This window comes from Pan paniscus, chromosome 17 (assembly GCF_029289425.2).
Source record: "Pan paniscus chromosome 17, NHGRI_mPanPan1-v2.0_pri, whole genome shotgun sequence".
NCBI lineage: Eukaryota > Metazoa > Chordata > Mammalia > Primates > Hominidae > Pan > Pan paniscus.
Window position 1 is genome coordinate 50946164 of NC_073266.2, and position 15641 is coordinate 50961804.

The 15641-nt window shown below is 37.9% G+C and overlaps 1 protein-coding gene across 1 annotated transcript in view; it reads left to right on the forward strand.

Moving 5' to 3' along the window:
* The first annotated feature begins 4466 nt into the window (after positions 1-4466).
* Positions 4467-15641, forward strand: part of ASXL3 (ASXL transcriptional regulator 3) — a 173034-nt gene continuing 161859 nt past the window's right edge. The window contains exon 1 of the mRNA XM_055102422.2: positions 4467-4925. Coding sequence (XP_054958397.1) covers positions 4872-4925 — 54 coding nt within the window. The 5' untranslated portion in view covers positions 4467-4871. The remainder of the gene's footprint in view (positions 4926-15641) is intronic.

Below are 15641 nucleotides of genomic sequence, written 5' to 3' on the forward strand. Positions count from 1 at the left end.
TCCCAAGTTTAGATAATCTTACTTTCCGATAATATTTTTAAGGCTTCTATACGTTCCTGAAGTGAAGCTAATTTGTTTATATTCATGGGATAAACTGACTTTAAATAGATATAATGAGGGACTCAAAAAGTTAAGGATATGTAGGAGTAGAATAAAAGAGACAAGGCCAGGCCGGGCGCGGTGGCTCACGCCTGTAATCCCAGCACTTTGGGAGGCTGAGGCAGGCGGATCACGAGGTCAGGAGATCAAGACCATCCTGGCTAACACAGTGAAACCCTGTCTCTACTAAAAATACAAAAAATTAGCCGGGCGTGGTGGCGGGGACCTGTAGTCCCAGCTACTTGGGAGGCTGAGGCGAGAGAATGGCGTGAACCCGGACCCGAAGCTTGCAATGAGCCGAGATCGCGCCACTGCCTCCAACCAGGGCAACAGAGTGAGCCTCCCTCTCAAAAAAAAATAAAAATAAAAAAATAAAAAGACAAGGTCAAAATTCATTTGCCCTTAGGAGCATCACTCAGTAATACTTGACTACACATAATGAATAATAGTGACACTTGGCTGTATTTTACTTCACTTTATATCTCCTAAACTGTTCAGTGGACTATAAATAGGACAGGAAAAAAATGATACTAAGAGTAAAATGATAAAACTATAACTTGATTTGTTGGACGTTTATTGTATTAAAAACAAAAGGGATCATTTTCCTTTATTTCCAATGGTTTATTTTTTATTCAGTAAATATTTATTGCACCTTATAGTATGACAGGGAATTTGCTTACTGCTTGAAATTTAGTGAATTGAGCAGTGCACAAAGGAGACAAGGGGATCACCTTCATGGATTTTCCAGACCAGTCAGATTCTAAATGATCATTAACAAAAGATGTTTAGAAAAACTAAAATTATTAAATGTTATTATTTGAAAATTCAGAGATTCTAAGCTTATGCATAGTAAACAAACTTACTTCAAAAATAAAACCCATGGGGCATGGCCATCAGACCAACAAAGACCTCTTCCATCTCCCCTGCAACCCTGGCTTCCATTCTCTCCCCTCATCTTTTATTACTCCTTCCCCACTCCACCTCCTGTTCTGTGTTGTGCCTGCTGGTGGGATTTTGTTGGAGAGGAATGGAAGATGTTTTTATTTAATCCAGACTTCCTCACACAACATTCAACAGGCACGTGGATGGTAGCCATGCACACAAGGAGTCTGAATCCGAAGGAATCCCAGCCCCCTATCCCTGCCTGAAACACCTAAAGTTTCCCATATTTGGTGAACTCTTTGACCAGGATCCATGGCAAAAGCTTGTATCTCCTGAGGGACCACAGATATGAACAAACAACTTCTGTCCTCAAATCCTTAGGTGTCTCTTCTCTTGCTCTTGGAGCCTCACATTAACTTAGCCCATTTTCCAGTAAACCTCCATTTTGTATGGTAAACCATTTTCCAACACCTCTATTTTGTCATACGTAAATGAATATTTCTTACTCTTTGGATTATATACCTATTTCTATTGATTGTTAAGCATGTTGCAATAAATATTACAGGAAATGAAAAAAATCTGCTGGAATTCTTGAGATATGCACAAATGTTTAAGTTGTTGAATTCAGAACTATTGGTAGGAATGGAAATGAAGAAAGCAGTGGAATGCAGAGAAGGTGCTGTTACATGCCAGTTGAACTCTGGAGGGATCTCCATTACTGTATAATTGGGATGGGGATTCAGAAAAGGGAGGATTTATAGGCAATTCTAACTGGAGCCTGTTCTCTGAGTTACTCCTTTCTACTCATTTAAAAAAAGAGTTCTTGAAATATATGTGATCTGATATGAATTTAATTGAATGTAAGCAGTGCTTGGTAGATGTCATCTATCTAATTTAATATTTTCCTAGTTTTCAATTGTCCTGACTGACCTTTATTGCATTTGTGTTTGAAAAAACTTTTCTCCATTCCTACAAGTGTGAATATTCAAATCCTACCCATTCCTCAAATCCCACCTGAAAACTTCTCTTTACTAAAGCTTTATTTAATCTCCCCAGCAGAGTTATTTCTCCCATTAATTTTCACAGAAATTTACTTGTACATTTCTTATAATGTATTTCACTTTATGTTGAAAAGCTATTCATATAATTTACCAAATTATAAAACATCTGTAATTGATTAATCTATTTCCTGCCCCCTGACACAAAGTAAATGTAGAAGAAAGAAGTCTAACAATGGTCTCTTGGAAATGGTGCTCTGTAAAATATGTTAATTTGACATAGACTATTCACCAAGTCTTTAAACCAGACTTACCTGCTATGGACTATTTATATTCAAGTACCCAAAAGGTGAGGTGCTCTGTAAAATATGTTAATTTGACATAGACTATTCACCAAGTCTTTAAACCAGACTTACCTGCTATGGACTATTTATATTCAAGTACCCAAAAGGTGAGGTGCTCTGTAAAATATGTTAATTTGACATAGACTATTCACCAAGTCTTTAACCAGACTTACCTGCTATGGACTATTTATATTCAAGTACCCAAAAGGCGAGGTAGAATCTAAGAGTGAGTTCATAAGATTGGTTATTTATACTTAGCTCTCTGTCAGAGAATGAATGCATAAACAATAGCTTTTTTTTAAACCATCAATTTACATCTGCTTAAGTAGGACAATATATTTTCTCTTAATAACCAGAAATTGGCCTTCCTGTGAAATAACTGAATATGTATGTTTTCCTTTAGCTGGCTCCAAAACTCCTTATTAAGCACTATTTCACAGAAAATAACAAATTATATGTTATGTCTGATTGCTTAAAATAGGTATTTCTGAGTAGAAGAAAAAACACTAGAATGAAAATACTTTGAAAATATATCAATTACTTTAGCCATAAAGAGAATTCTGGAAAATAAAAGCAGATGTGAACGTGATTCAAATTTAATATATTTGAAATGTAAAGTAAAAATATAATACACCTGGATAGAGTTATGCAAATTGCATGGATAAAATTTTCCCCTAGGGATAACTTCAGCGTGTTCTCTAAATCCATTTTAAAAAAAGAAAAAGTGCAGATAATCTTTTGATATTTTCTAAAACTGATGCATAGTCTTTTCTCAGTCTAATGAATTAATAAAACAAATATTCTAAAAGAATTATCATATGCAGCTCTTTATGATTATGAACTGTCTCTGCTTAATTTTTGGTAATCAAACATTTTTATTACTCCAATCATTTGACAGTGCTCTCAAAGGAATCACCTTACTATAATTGTTCTCATTCTGAGACATAAATCTCTTCATTAGATGTAAGTGTTCATTTTTTAGACAAGACTATTTTTAAACAGGCAGTATAGAATTGAATAAACAACATGAGATTAGGGTCAAAAGACTTGAATTATTAAAAATGATTTAGCAAGATATCTTGGATACATTGTCATGTTTTTGAGTTTCATTTCCTCATTTGTACAGTAGAGGGGAAATATATGTTTAACTGAGCTGTTTTGGGGATCAAACGAGATAATATGTATGAAAAAACACAAAGTACTATTTATATACCATTAATATCCTATTCAGGAAATAACTTCAGAAAAATAATCCAGTAGAAGTGACCTTTTTGTTTTCAGATACTCAAGACAAATACACATAATTACTGTGTGGGTCACAGCGTCATTTTTTTCTTTGCTTAAATAACTCTACTGACCCAAACAATTCACTACAGATGTATGAAGTTGGAAAGATTACCATAAACTTTTAAGTCTTAACATATTTTTTGGTAGTTCGCTAATAAGGATAACAATCCAACACTTCATGTATCCCAGACCTGAAAATTATAATTTAAAAAATACACAAGCGTTAGCTTTTCAGTTTTTTCCATGTGCATCATGTTTTACTCTACAGAATGTTGACTACACGCTGTTTAAATATAATTAGCCCTACGGTATGGCATCGCGTGGATCCACGGTCACGGCTCTTTGGTCCTGCATTGTTTGAGATGCTGTAGGTGGTTCAACATTGTGTTAAGTTGCACGTACATTATTAGTTCTGTATCCGAAGACACTGGCTCTGTACCCTTTCAACAAGGCTCTGGGAGTTCCCCCAGCCAAGCAGAGACAGGGTTAAGGCAGTCCAAAAGAGGAGAGTAGTGCGGTGTGTGTGTGAGTGAGTGTGCACGCGTGAGCGCACAGGACAGAGGCGTCGAGCTGCGGGGCGGACTCCTACACAAGTTCCAAAGGCCACCGTGTCCGCGGCTTTCGGCCTGAGCGGGACAGCGGGAAGCGGGTGGAACGGCCTGCACGGAGTGGGCAGCGCCCCAGGAATTTGGGGGCTGAGTTGGAGGGAGAGGGGTCTCGCGAGGGTTTCAGGGCGTGGCTGGAGTAGGGGGCGCGCGGCGAGTGTGCACGGGTGTGCGCGCGCGAGAGGGCGAGTGTGAGCGCGGCGAGTGTGAGCGCGGTGAGTGTGCGGCCGCGTCGCCATTCCCCGTGACGTCAGAGTGTATTGTTGTGAGCGGGGCCGAGCGGAGCATCCCCGGAGCTGTCACCGCGGCGGCCGCGGCGGTGGCGCAGCGCGAGTCCCGCACGAGCGAGCCCGGCCGGCGCCGCCCCCGCCCCTAGCCCGGGCCCCGCTGCTGCCGCCGCCCCCGCCCCCGGCCCGCCCGCCGCGCGCCGCCGCCGCCGCCGCCGTCGCGCGCCCCCACCCACTCCACCCCACCCCCTCGCTCCATCCCTCCCACCCGCCACCGCCGCCGCCGCCGCCGCCGCCGCCGCCCGCGCGCCTCCCCCCGCGGAGAGAGTGCGGGTCACCGGGTCACTGGGTCATTGTCTCCGCGCCCGAACCCCGAGCACCCCGTGGAATCCCCCACGTCATCATCAGAACCATCAATGAGATGCAAACATGAAAGACAAGAGGAAGAAGAAGGACCGCACCTGGGCCGAGGCTGCCCGCCTGGTACGTACCGCCCCCCACACGCCGCCCGCGCCTCCCGCCGGCCCCGCCGCTCGCCCCGCGCCGGTCCGCGGCGGCGGAGACGGCCACTTCCAGCCCGAGCCGCCGCCCGCTCGCCGGGCTCCTGCTCTTTGTTATTCTGCGGGAGTGGGCTCGCCCGGGGGCCCCTGTGTGTGTGCGTGCGCGCGCGGAGGGGCGCAGCGATTATCTCCGGGAGCCCCGCGTCCGGGACCGCCCGGGACACTTCTCCCCGTACTTCGCTCTCGGTGCTCTGCTGTGCCTTCTCCACGGGTGAATTTCCGAGCGCTCGGCGCGGCTCGACTTCCCTCTCTGCCGCTCCGGAGACCTTTGTGTGGCAATTACCACTCCCTCCCGGCCCCTCCACCCCCCGGAATTTCATCAATAACTCTGTGCACAGTCTGTGTGTATGTTCGGCGTTTGTGAGTTCAAACATTTTACACGTGCATGCATGGTGTGTGTCCGACACGGACTTGTGGGGCGTGTGCATGTGGGCTAGGTGGTTGCGTGTCTGTGTGCCGTGTCGTGTGCATTATGTGTGCACACTGATACGTGCATGTTTTGTGTGGCTCCAGTTCGTTTGTGTTTGTAGGTATTGTGCTCTGCTCGATGTTTGTGTGTACATTCTGTGCACGTGTGTGCAATTTGTGAGTGTGTTTCGGGGTGTGTGTGTGTTTGGTGAAGTTGGGTCAGTGTCATTTGTAGTGGGAGGTTATTAAGAGTGTACAGCTAGGTGTATTTTACTGCTGGCTTCCTGGGCGGTGTTACTTGGCTGCTTTTCCTTTTCTTTAACCTTTCGGAGCTTACGTTTTAATCATCGAAAGAATGTCTCTATAGAAATGCCGGTTGGCAGAGGGGCGTCGGCGTCTTTGGTTTGATGCATGTATATGTGTGGGTTTTTCTTTTCTTTCTTTCTTTTTTCTTCCCATCTTCTTTTAAAGGACAGCTGTAAAAGGATTTTTCAAAAGGATATTTCTGTACAGTGTGTCTCGGGAATGCCAGGCATTACATTTGAAGCTAAGCCTTTCAGGGTTGGCTGCATAAATTAAACATTTATTCGCCAACTTACTATCTGTTATAAATTGGCCAAAAGAAAGCAGACTGCATGCAGCGGGGGTTTTGGGAAGGGGGAGCAGGACGTGTTATTGGGTTGACTTTGTAAAGATTGTTTTACTGTAACTGTAGTCATTTTGAAAAGCATTTGAGTAACTACATTATGCTCAAGGAGAACATTTGTCAAAAGTAATTATCTGAGTTTGGTTGAAGGGCCTTGCTCTGGTATGTATCTGGATTCTAGCAAAGGGTTTTAGATAATTGGCCCTATTGCCCAGCGAAGAAGTGACAAAGTCCTTTTTAATTGCAATCTAGTTATTGGTAGCTGGAGTGCCCAGGTCCCTTTACTTGATCTCTTAATTTTGTAGTGTTGTATGTTATTTCTCCACTTATCTGTGATTGCGTTAATCGCTAAATCTCTCACTCTGTGGATGAATGGGCAGGTGATAGTGATTCTTTAATGAACTGCATCTGGAAGAGGAAACTTAAGTTGTGGGGAATATGTGAGAAGTAAGCAGTAAGTGTTAAAGTAGATGCCAGATTGATGTTATCACTGAGTTTTTGCTGGAGCATAGTACATTACTTATTGTTTGCTCGGCCATTAATTCAGAATTGTGTGGGGATGTGCAAGGCTTCTGAAAATGCATTATTCAGGTTCCGTGGAGTGGCAATCAAGTACTATTAGAGAGCTTTAGTGTATATTTTAAGCAAGTGAACAATGAGTTGATTTATAAATATTTAAAAATAATGAGTCATGAATTAGCCATATCTGCCTGCAGAGAATTATTTAATAAATAACATTACTGTGATGGAATTTAAAGCTAGCCATTTGTATTCAATCAGTATATGTTACTATTCTTGAAGGTACTGTGTTTTATTTGATCTAATAATGATATATCTGTATTGATATAATTTGAAAGAGATTTCTAAGTCACAGGTTTTTGTTAAAAGTTGGATTTTCCTCTCGAAAAGTTCGTTGATGGGAAAAGACACACTAGGAGTCATCAACACAAAAGAACGATAGACCAGATGTCTCTATTTTAACCAGACATATTGAACTAGTAGTTATGGTAATTTTTCAATTTGGTTTAAGTTATTTTTCCCTTGGTAGTTGTATAAATGTGTATGTATTCAAAATGTGACAGTTAAAATCAAATACTGAATAAAATTGCAAGGAATCGTACTGGAAATATAATTTTCAGAAATTTATGATTCGTATAAGTGACTTATCTAATTCTTATTTTGTGAAGAAAGGAGAAATTGATCCATTTGGTTAATGGTGATAACTGGTCACCATTAACCAAATTAATATTTGGTTAATTTTCATATTTTCTTTATGATTACGTGAATGCATATGGACTTGAATTCTCTTCTAAACTTGCATGATAAAATATTTTTACTTTTATAATTGATAGTATTTCTTAACACTCAATTAAAAAAAATTTTTAAGCATTTCTGTGATATAGATACTATCATTTCATATTTCACAATGCTTCTGATGATTTTGCTGTTGTTCTTAGGGACTTTAGCCTTTTCTTCATCAAATATTAAATGAGGTGCCTGATTTTAAAAGTAAAGATTCAGGATGGATAGAAAATATATAACTCAATATGTGGTTTTTGCAATAAATGAACTAAAGAGAGAGTACTCAAATTAACATTAAGAATGATCTTCCAATTCATGCAGAATATGTTATATATATCTTTCTTGCTGGAGTGAGTGTGTGTGTGTGTTTGTGTGTGTGTGTGTGATTTTCTTGAAAGATAGGACATCAGGGGAGAGGAAATGCAAAATAGATATTTTGAACCATGACCAAAAGCTTATGTATAAATGTGGCTTTGCCTTCACTTAAAGAAAAATATATGTGGAAGAAGAATCTTTCTAGTGTAACTAAGACTTTACAGTTCACAACAGAATTTCTATTTTCTTTCTTTGTGAGAAAAAGTATATGGTCTCCAAATTTGTAAACTCTGGAGTGGCAACTTTAGGGATTTTGTTTTAGATACAGATGCAGCTATCAAGCTGTATCATTTTCCTCAAAGAAGTATGTAATGCTTGTATGTGTTAGGCTTGCTTAGTGTATGAAAGAAGGAATGGTGGTACAATTTGCCTGTGTTTTCAGGAATGCAGTGATTATTAACAGGCTGCCATTTTAAAACAGTAATACCACATCTTTTTTTCCCCTTCTTTTTTCTTCTGCCCTGCATCAGTTGCAGAAATTTCAGGCTTTAGTCTCCTCCCCTCCCCCACAGCCTTCTGCAGTTGTAGTTGTGTTACTTTGCGCATTGCCATTTAATATGGAGTCTGCTCCCAAACCAGATGCATTTTCATCTGTTTTATCTGCTCTTCTAAGGTTGTAGAGTCTCAGAGGATCCCACAGTCACATGGAAGTATCTTCTGTCTTAATATTTGTAGACCACAATAAGAATAAAAATCAAAACCATAACTCATGTCGAGCTGGGGCTTTGACTTTAATCCTTTTGACTTTTATCTCAAGTCTTCATTCTGTTACTATAAATACAGTTTAAACCATTGTGAAACGATCTTCATGCTTCTTTGTAAAAAATGGGGATTTGACAGGACTTTGTTTTACAGCACTAAGGGGTTTCTTTGTTACTGGCTTAACACAGAACATACTGTTATTTATATATTTATTCTAGGTTAATTCTTTTTTTGACATGCAAAAATATTGCTTTGAGAAGTGCTTTTTGATATCTTCATCACTTTGTTCTATAGGGAATGCTGCTTTTAAGATAATAGTTCAATGTATTAATTTGTTCCCTGAGTTTCCTTTTATTTGTTTTATTCCTTACAATCTTTGTTTAGTCTCAGTGACACCTGAAAATAAATCTTAACTATTTCAATAGCTTTGTGCTTGGTAACATGGCTGATTTATTTACTTGTAGTTTAGATACATGCACACAGATAATGAACATCAGTTTGTTGGTTGGTTTTTTCTGTGTGTGTGTGTGTGTGTGTGTGTTTTTCTTGGTAGTTCAAGGTGACCTTTGGGTAAAAATTTTTTAATGACAAATTCACCTCATTGTTGGAAGAAAACAGGCACATAACCTTTTACGACACAGCAGGGTTACTGAAGGTTTTAAGTAAATTAAAATTTGGTAAATCATATTGTGTTAAAAATTAATCTACACTGAACAAAAGATTCACACAGATTTCCTTTAATTAATAGAGGAAATATTATGCATTACATTCTAAATAAACTGTTAGGGTTTATTTATGCAATACATTACATTCTAAATAAACTGTTAGGATTTCTATAAAATAAAGCTGAATGGTATTGTAGCTGTTAAAATTTTTAAAAAGCAATTCATAATTGTGTAATTTACTGGTTGCCTTGCCTTTTGTCTTTGTATTTGGGAAATAAATATAATTTTTTAGGAGTGATAAGCATGGTGATAGGGGAGGGCGTGTGTACTGCCTTTGACATTTTCTCACTGTGTTAATGGTACTTTGATTTCAGGTTATAATCAGGTATTCTTAAGAGTTGAAGAATTTTGACGTGTGATTTGGGTCACTCCAAAGGTACACAAGAGCGTAATTGACAATGCAGTTGGATCATGAGCCTGGCTAATATAGTTTTGCAAATGTAGTTTTATTTTTAATCACTAAAATTTCAGTTGGTTTGATTCAGCTCTTTTCTGTGGTCTGCACATAGCATCATTTCTTTATATCTATATCTCATCACCTTTTCTTTCAAACATGGAACCTAAATTTCTGTTTTACAGTTTGAAAGATAAAAAAGAGTTTAATGATCTCTATGCCTATTTAGAAAGAAAATGAGTTTCAAGCTGGATAAAAATGTACTTGAAAGAATGAGTAATGTGAACTTAGACCTGGTGTTTAGGTTGTTAATTTTTTATTTCCTGCCGACATTAAGTTTTTCTATTTTTTTGACAAATTCATGGGTAACAGATGATTTCTTAGATGCCAGAAATGAACTATTTTCTTGGTGTACTGTGGCTTTTAGACTTGTAGAGTTGTACCTGGAAGGGAATTTCACCACAGAAAAGTTAACTGATAGAGGAATTGAATTCAACATTTAATAATGTAATAATTTTTAAACTTCAATGAAATGCACTGGAAAAGTGAAATATGGCCCCTAAACACTTTGTAGGCTCCTACGTATATGATTCAGATGCTGTTGAGGATACAAAGATACATCCTTAAGCCGTATAAAGTTTGGTAGAGGAACAAGAAAAAGTGGAGGATGACTGAGCTGACACCATCTGTAGGTGACACATGAGTGATCAAGCAGGTGCTCATTTACAGATTTACAGAAGGGAAAAGCTATGTGGTATGTGGTGATTGTGGAATGCTCAATGGATTAGGTGAAACTTGGTTTGGCCTTGAAATATGAGTAAGTTTAAGCAGGTGAAGAGAGAGCATTCTAAGAAGAGAGAACAACATGGACAGAGGTGAGGTGCAGGCAAGAGGATAGGTTCAGGGGGTGATGAGTGGAGGAATCTAGAAATACCAGAAGACTTGGCGGGGCATAGGCACTGGGACAGAATTGAAAATGTAATTGCGATCAGATTGGGGAGGGATTTAAAGCCATTTTAATATTCAGTGAGTTTTACTATGGGGCTGTTGTAGTTAGGTGGTAATAGAAAGGGAATTAAAGACTCACCCCCTATTCTCCCCGCACACACAAAGAAGCACAAAACAAAATGAATATCACTTATGTTATAAGTCTTACGATATGTATTTGTACAGTGATGGGGGGTGCACCAGTGAGTGGTCTGAAGCTGTTTCTGAATGTTTTCATTACTTGATACTAAAGAATCTGAAAACAAATGAAATGATACAATTTAATTCTGTCTCATGTTCTTTACCAAATGAGGCAAAGTGAAAAAAAAATCAGTAAATTATATACATTACATTTGTATAAGACTTACATAGAGCACTCTGTTCCCTAAAATACCCTCTTGAGATTAGTCAGTAGCTAGGACTATCCCAGTAACTGTCTCTGAGAGTGGTTTAATGATACACCCAATATCATCATCCTGTCTATAAAAGCAAGGCTGGGACAATATATATATATGTATGTCTGTGCATGCACACACATACACATACACATTTTATATTTATATGTTGTGTATATATGTGTGTGTGTGTATGTGTGTCTGTATGTGTGTGTGTATACTTTTTTTTTTCTATGTAACCTGTCATTTTTTAAAAAAACAATATGGGTGTTTAAAGTGATGTGAATTTAATTGATCTGTTGCATGGAAGCGTAGGGAGGGCCCAAGCCTATGTCATACTTATTCCCTGCCTTTTGGATTGCCTACATATGTATTCTCCTCCCTCAGTCCCTTCCTCTCACTCTGTCTTCCTCCTTCCTTCCCTCTTTTCCTTCTGACATTCTGCTTGAAATTATTATCTTCTTTTACATTTTAAACTTTTCCTTTAAAGCTCATCAGTGGCAGATCCTGGCTCCTTCCTGATAGGGCCAGGAGGAGGGGCATCTGTATACAACCACTTTCAGCTATTTGCCAGCACTGAGTGCCTTGATTGTTCTGCTTTTGTCCCTACACAGTTGGTAGCTGCCAAAATCTAGCCCTGACGGAAACTTTCCCTGAAGAGCCCTTGGGGAACAAATAGAAACATTATATGATTAACCATGTTGTTTTCATTATTAAACAAATCTACATAAAGGGGTAGCAATTAACAGCTTTATCAGTCTGAACTTAGACACCTACCTCTCCTCTTCCCTCAGTATTCCCACTTGAAGTAGTAACAATTAACTGTTGCTGGTTTTAATGTCAGCAACTGACAACACTAAATTGGGAATAGGCACGTCTCCTGGTTGATTGACATATAGCCCTCTGACACATTCTTATGTAGTTTTAAGGCAAATTTATGCCCTGGGGTTAGCGCCAAAGGGCTTGTCAGAACATTGCCTTTAATAGCTGAAATATATAACTTAAATGACATCCAAGACCTTAGCTTTGGAGGAACTTTTAGAATCTGAGGAATTCTCCAAGGCGGTGCAATTTAGACTCAGTGGACAGGCTTAGGAATTGTAAGATTTTCCTAAATAGATGCATGTATAATTTATGATACAATTATTATTGCTTTATTTTGCATATATGTAGCATAAATTAGTCCAGAGAAAACTAGATTATGATTTTTTAAAACAATTGCACAATTGGTATTTTTGGCAAGTACACGTATTCCATTATTCTTTATGCATCTGTTGATTTAAAAAAATCAAAGTCAATCATAATTATTTATGACTTATAGAAGGCAATAGGATGGACCATCCTTTATTCAGAAGGTGAATGGCATTTCTAAGATACTATTAACCATAATGTATTAGAACCTATTTTAATAAATTTCAGTAAATAGAAACTGAAATTGGATCTTTGGGTTTGTTTTCCAGCTCAGTCATAGAGAGTCTTGATACAGTGAGGCTGTTGTTTATTCTCCATTTTTTTAATGTCAAAATAAATTACTACATATGTAATCTTTACATACATCAAATCCTTGTTGACATAGCCCCAGAACTAAGTCACTGTCTGGAACATCAGGACTCTTTGTGACCTTCCACTCCCACCACCACCCCACATGTGCACACAACAAATAAACCCTTATTTTAACAAGTATATATAAGAAAATTGCCTTCCTTTTTTTTTAAAAAAAGTATTATGTCTTCAAAACCTTGCAGTTAGAAATTGTTGTAATATTTTTCTTCTTCATTTCTTGTCTCTCTCATTTGTAAATCTTAGATATTTAATTAATTTTTAAAAATCAGATTTCTTGATAGCTTCATTTCTCTTTCCATCACTTTTAATTCTTTCCTGCTCACTTGAGTGTCCCCTTCTCTCAGTTGCCCCTTTAGTGTTGGTGTATTTCAGGATGTTTCCTCCCCCTCCGCTTTATTCTCATTGCCCCACACCCTTGGCCAGCTTGCCTAGCCCAATGTCAAGTCTTCTCTGATGAGGATGTCAGCCCTGATCTTTCCCCTGAATTTTAGAATTTTGTTAATAATTCCTTTTGTCTGTCTTCATGTATTGTGGATATTTCAAATGAAATTTATCCAGTTCATTTAAACATTTATTGGATACTTTCAACAATTGTGTCGTACATTGGGCAAAGAAGAATGTGACAGTGTGCCTGTCTATTAGGGGGTTATCTATATGTCCCTAAGCACATGGTGTCCAGAGAAAGTGGTAGAGTCTGTCTTCCGAGTATAGCTCACATTTAACTCCTCCTCTATTCATTCACTACATCTTACTTAGTTCTGACCTTCCAAATAGTTGTGTCTCTAACCTCTTTTCCAAATCTTACTGAAGCTGTAGTTATTTTTCAAGAACAGATATAATTTTACTGAATCATTCCTGTTTAAAACGTTTGTGATTACTTTTAACCAAAAGTACCCCAGGCCGTAAGAAGCCCTTTTCAAAACTGACAGCACTGTTTTAAAGTGATATATCATTGAATTTTCTAATAATAAGCAGAATTTAGCATGTTTTATTTGTTATACACCACACAACCCCTGCAATCTTGTAGCAATTTCTACAGCCTTAAATTTATGTTATTTTCTTTTAAAACACATCAAACTAGTTATTTTTAACATTAGTTAATTGATTACATTTATCAGCTTATTTAATCAACTTCTCTGTTCAACTTTCTTATATCACACTCCCTCTTTCTAAATTGCTTTTCACAGCTTTATAATTTTTATGTGAAAGTCTTTGGATAGCAAATATTATTAGTTTTTGTATGGTGAAATGTTTTTGTTTTGCCTTCACCTTTAAAAATATGTTTTAATTAAACTTTTTAACTTTGAGATACAGACTCACATGAAGTTGTAAAAGTTAGAAAATAAAAGGATGAATAGATGGTCACATATCTTCTCCCTGTCATTCTTACTCTCTCCTGAAATCCTTACTATCCTCAAAAAATTGAATCTGAATACAGTCAAGATTGGGTACAAAAATAATTAAAAGCCACCCTTTTGAAGCAGTATCCACTGAATTTGTAGATTACAATTAAAAAAAAAAAAGGAGAAACTTAGTAGGAAAAAACAAAAAGATCACATATTACCCTCACCTTTGAATGATAATTTAGCTAGTTATAAAAGTCGGCTGATTATTTTTTATCCTTAGTACTTTGGAAATGTTCATTTGTCATGTCCATGAGTTAAATTGTTATTCTTAAAGAGGTATAATATACATTTTGTATCTGATAGTTGCTACATGTTCTCTTTATTTTTGAAGTTGTACAGTTTTAATACTCTGTCTTAATGTTTATGGGTGGACTTATCTTTATTCTACTTAGTGTGTATGTGTATATATATATATATATATTTGCTTTAAAATGTGGATCATGCTGTGGTTTATAACCTATTGATTGCATTTGATCACTGTTAGTCTATGAATTATTTGAAGTATTTTAAGATTTCCCTTAACATCTAGCAGATCGTTATCTAGCTTATGGGTTGGGGATGATACAAGAACAATGGGGAAAGGACTCCCTTAATCCTGTACATGATGCAGTGCTGAATGTATTGGTTTTATTATTCAGAATTATGGACTGCAAGCAACAGAACACAACTCCTCCTAATTTAAGTAGAAAAGGAGCAGGTTTTTTTTTTTTTTGGAGGTCATAAAGTATTTCATATAATCAAAAAGGATCTGGAGAATGAGGCCTGATAAATAGGGATCAATAGAGGCTGGGCAGTGAAAACACATAGACAAGGTCATGCTTCAAGAATAGCCTAGTTGGAATATTGCTGTGGGCACTAATATCATCAATAATAGTCACCACCATGACTCCATGCTTATTGCATGAGACACTGCCATTGTTCCCAGTGTGTCATGAATAGTCTCGTAATTTGCTGTCTTTGCACCCCATGTTGAAGATTAAAATACACATTCAGGAGAATCAAATTGGCAGACTCTAGGTCCCATGTCTGTACCTTAGGTGCCAGAGAGCGATGATAAAGTATATATGGCCCCTTCAACTCCTGTAGTGAAATATCTCCATTTGCATTTTCATAGCAACAATGAAGTCCACAACATTAAAGCTGAATGCCCTATCTCTTTCCCACTCCCATCAAGTCTTCCCCTCCTTTCTTTCATTTCCCAGTAAAGCCACCACCATTTCCACATTTGTTCAAGCCACAAACCCTCTTGTCAGTGTTATACATTCTTATATTTTTTTCTTATACCCAGTAAATCACTGACTTCTGCCACCTTCATCTTTTTTCTTCTACTCTTCATATCCTTGTTTTTAAATACTACAGTTATACATCCATTTCCACTGTCATTTACCTTAATTCAGGCTGTTATATGGGTTATGGAGACAGTGTAGATTAATGATGGTCCTAAGAGTCAGGCAGATTTGAGTTTGGGTCCAAAGTCTGCCACTTACTATGTGTTTGACCTTGAGAAAGTTACATAACATCTCTCAATTTTATTTCTATTGTCTAATAAAGGAATAATAATATCTACCTTAAAGAGTGGTTGGAATATTTAAATAAGATAATGTGTGTAGCGTAGTTTTGTGTCTGATGTTATAAGATGCCAGTTAATGTTAGTATTTGGTAGCTTCCATCTTATGAAGTTCCTGCAACAACTTTGTAATTTGTTTCACTGACTCTAGACTTGCCTTCACTGAGAA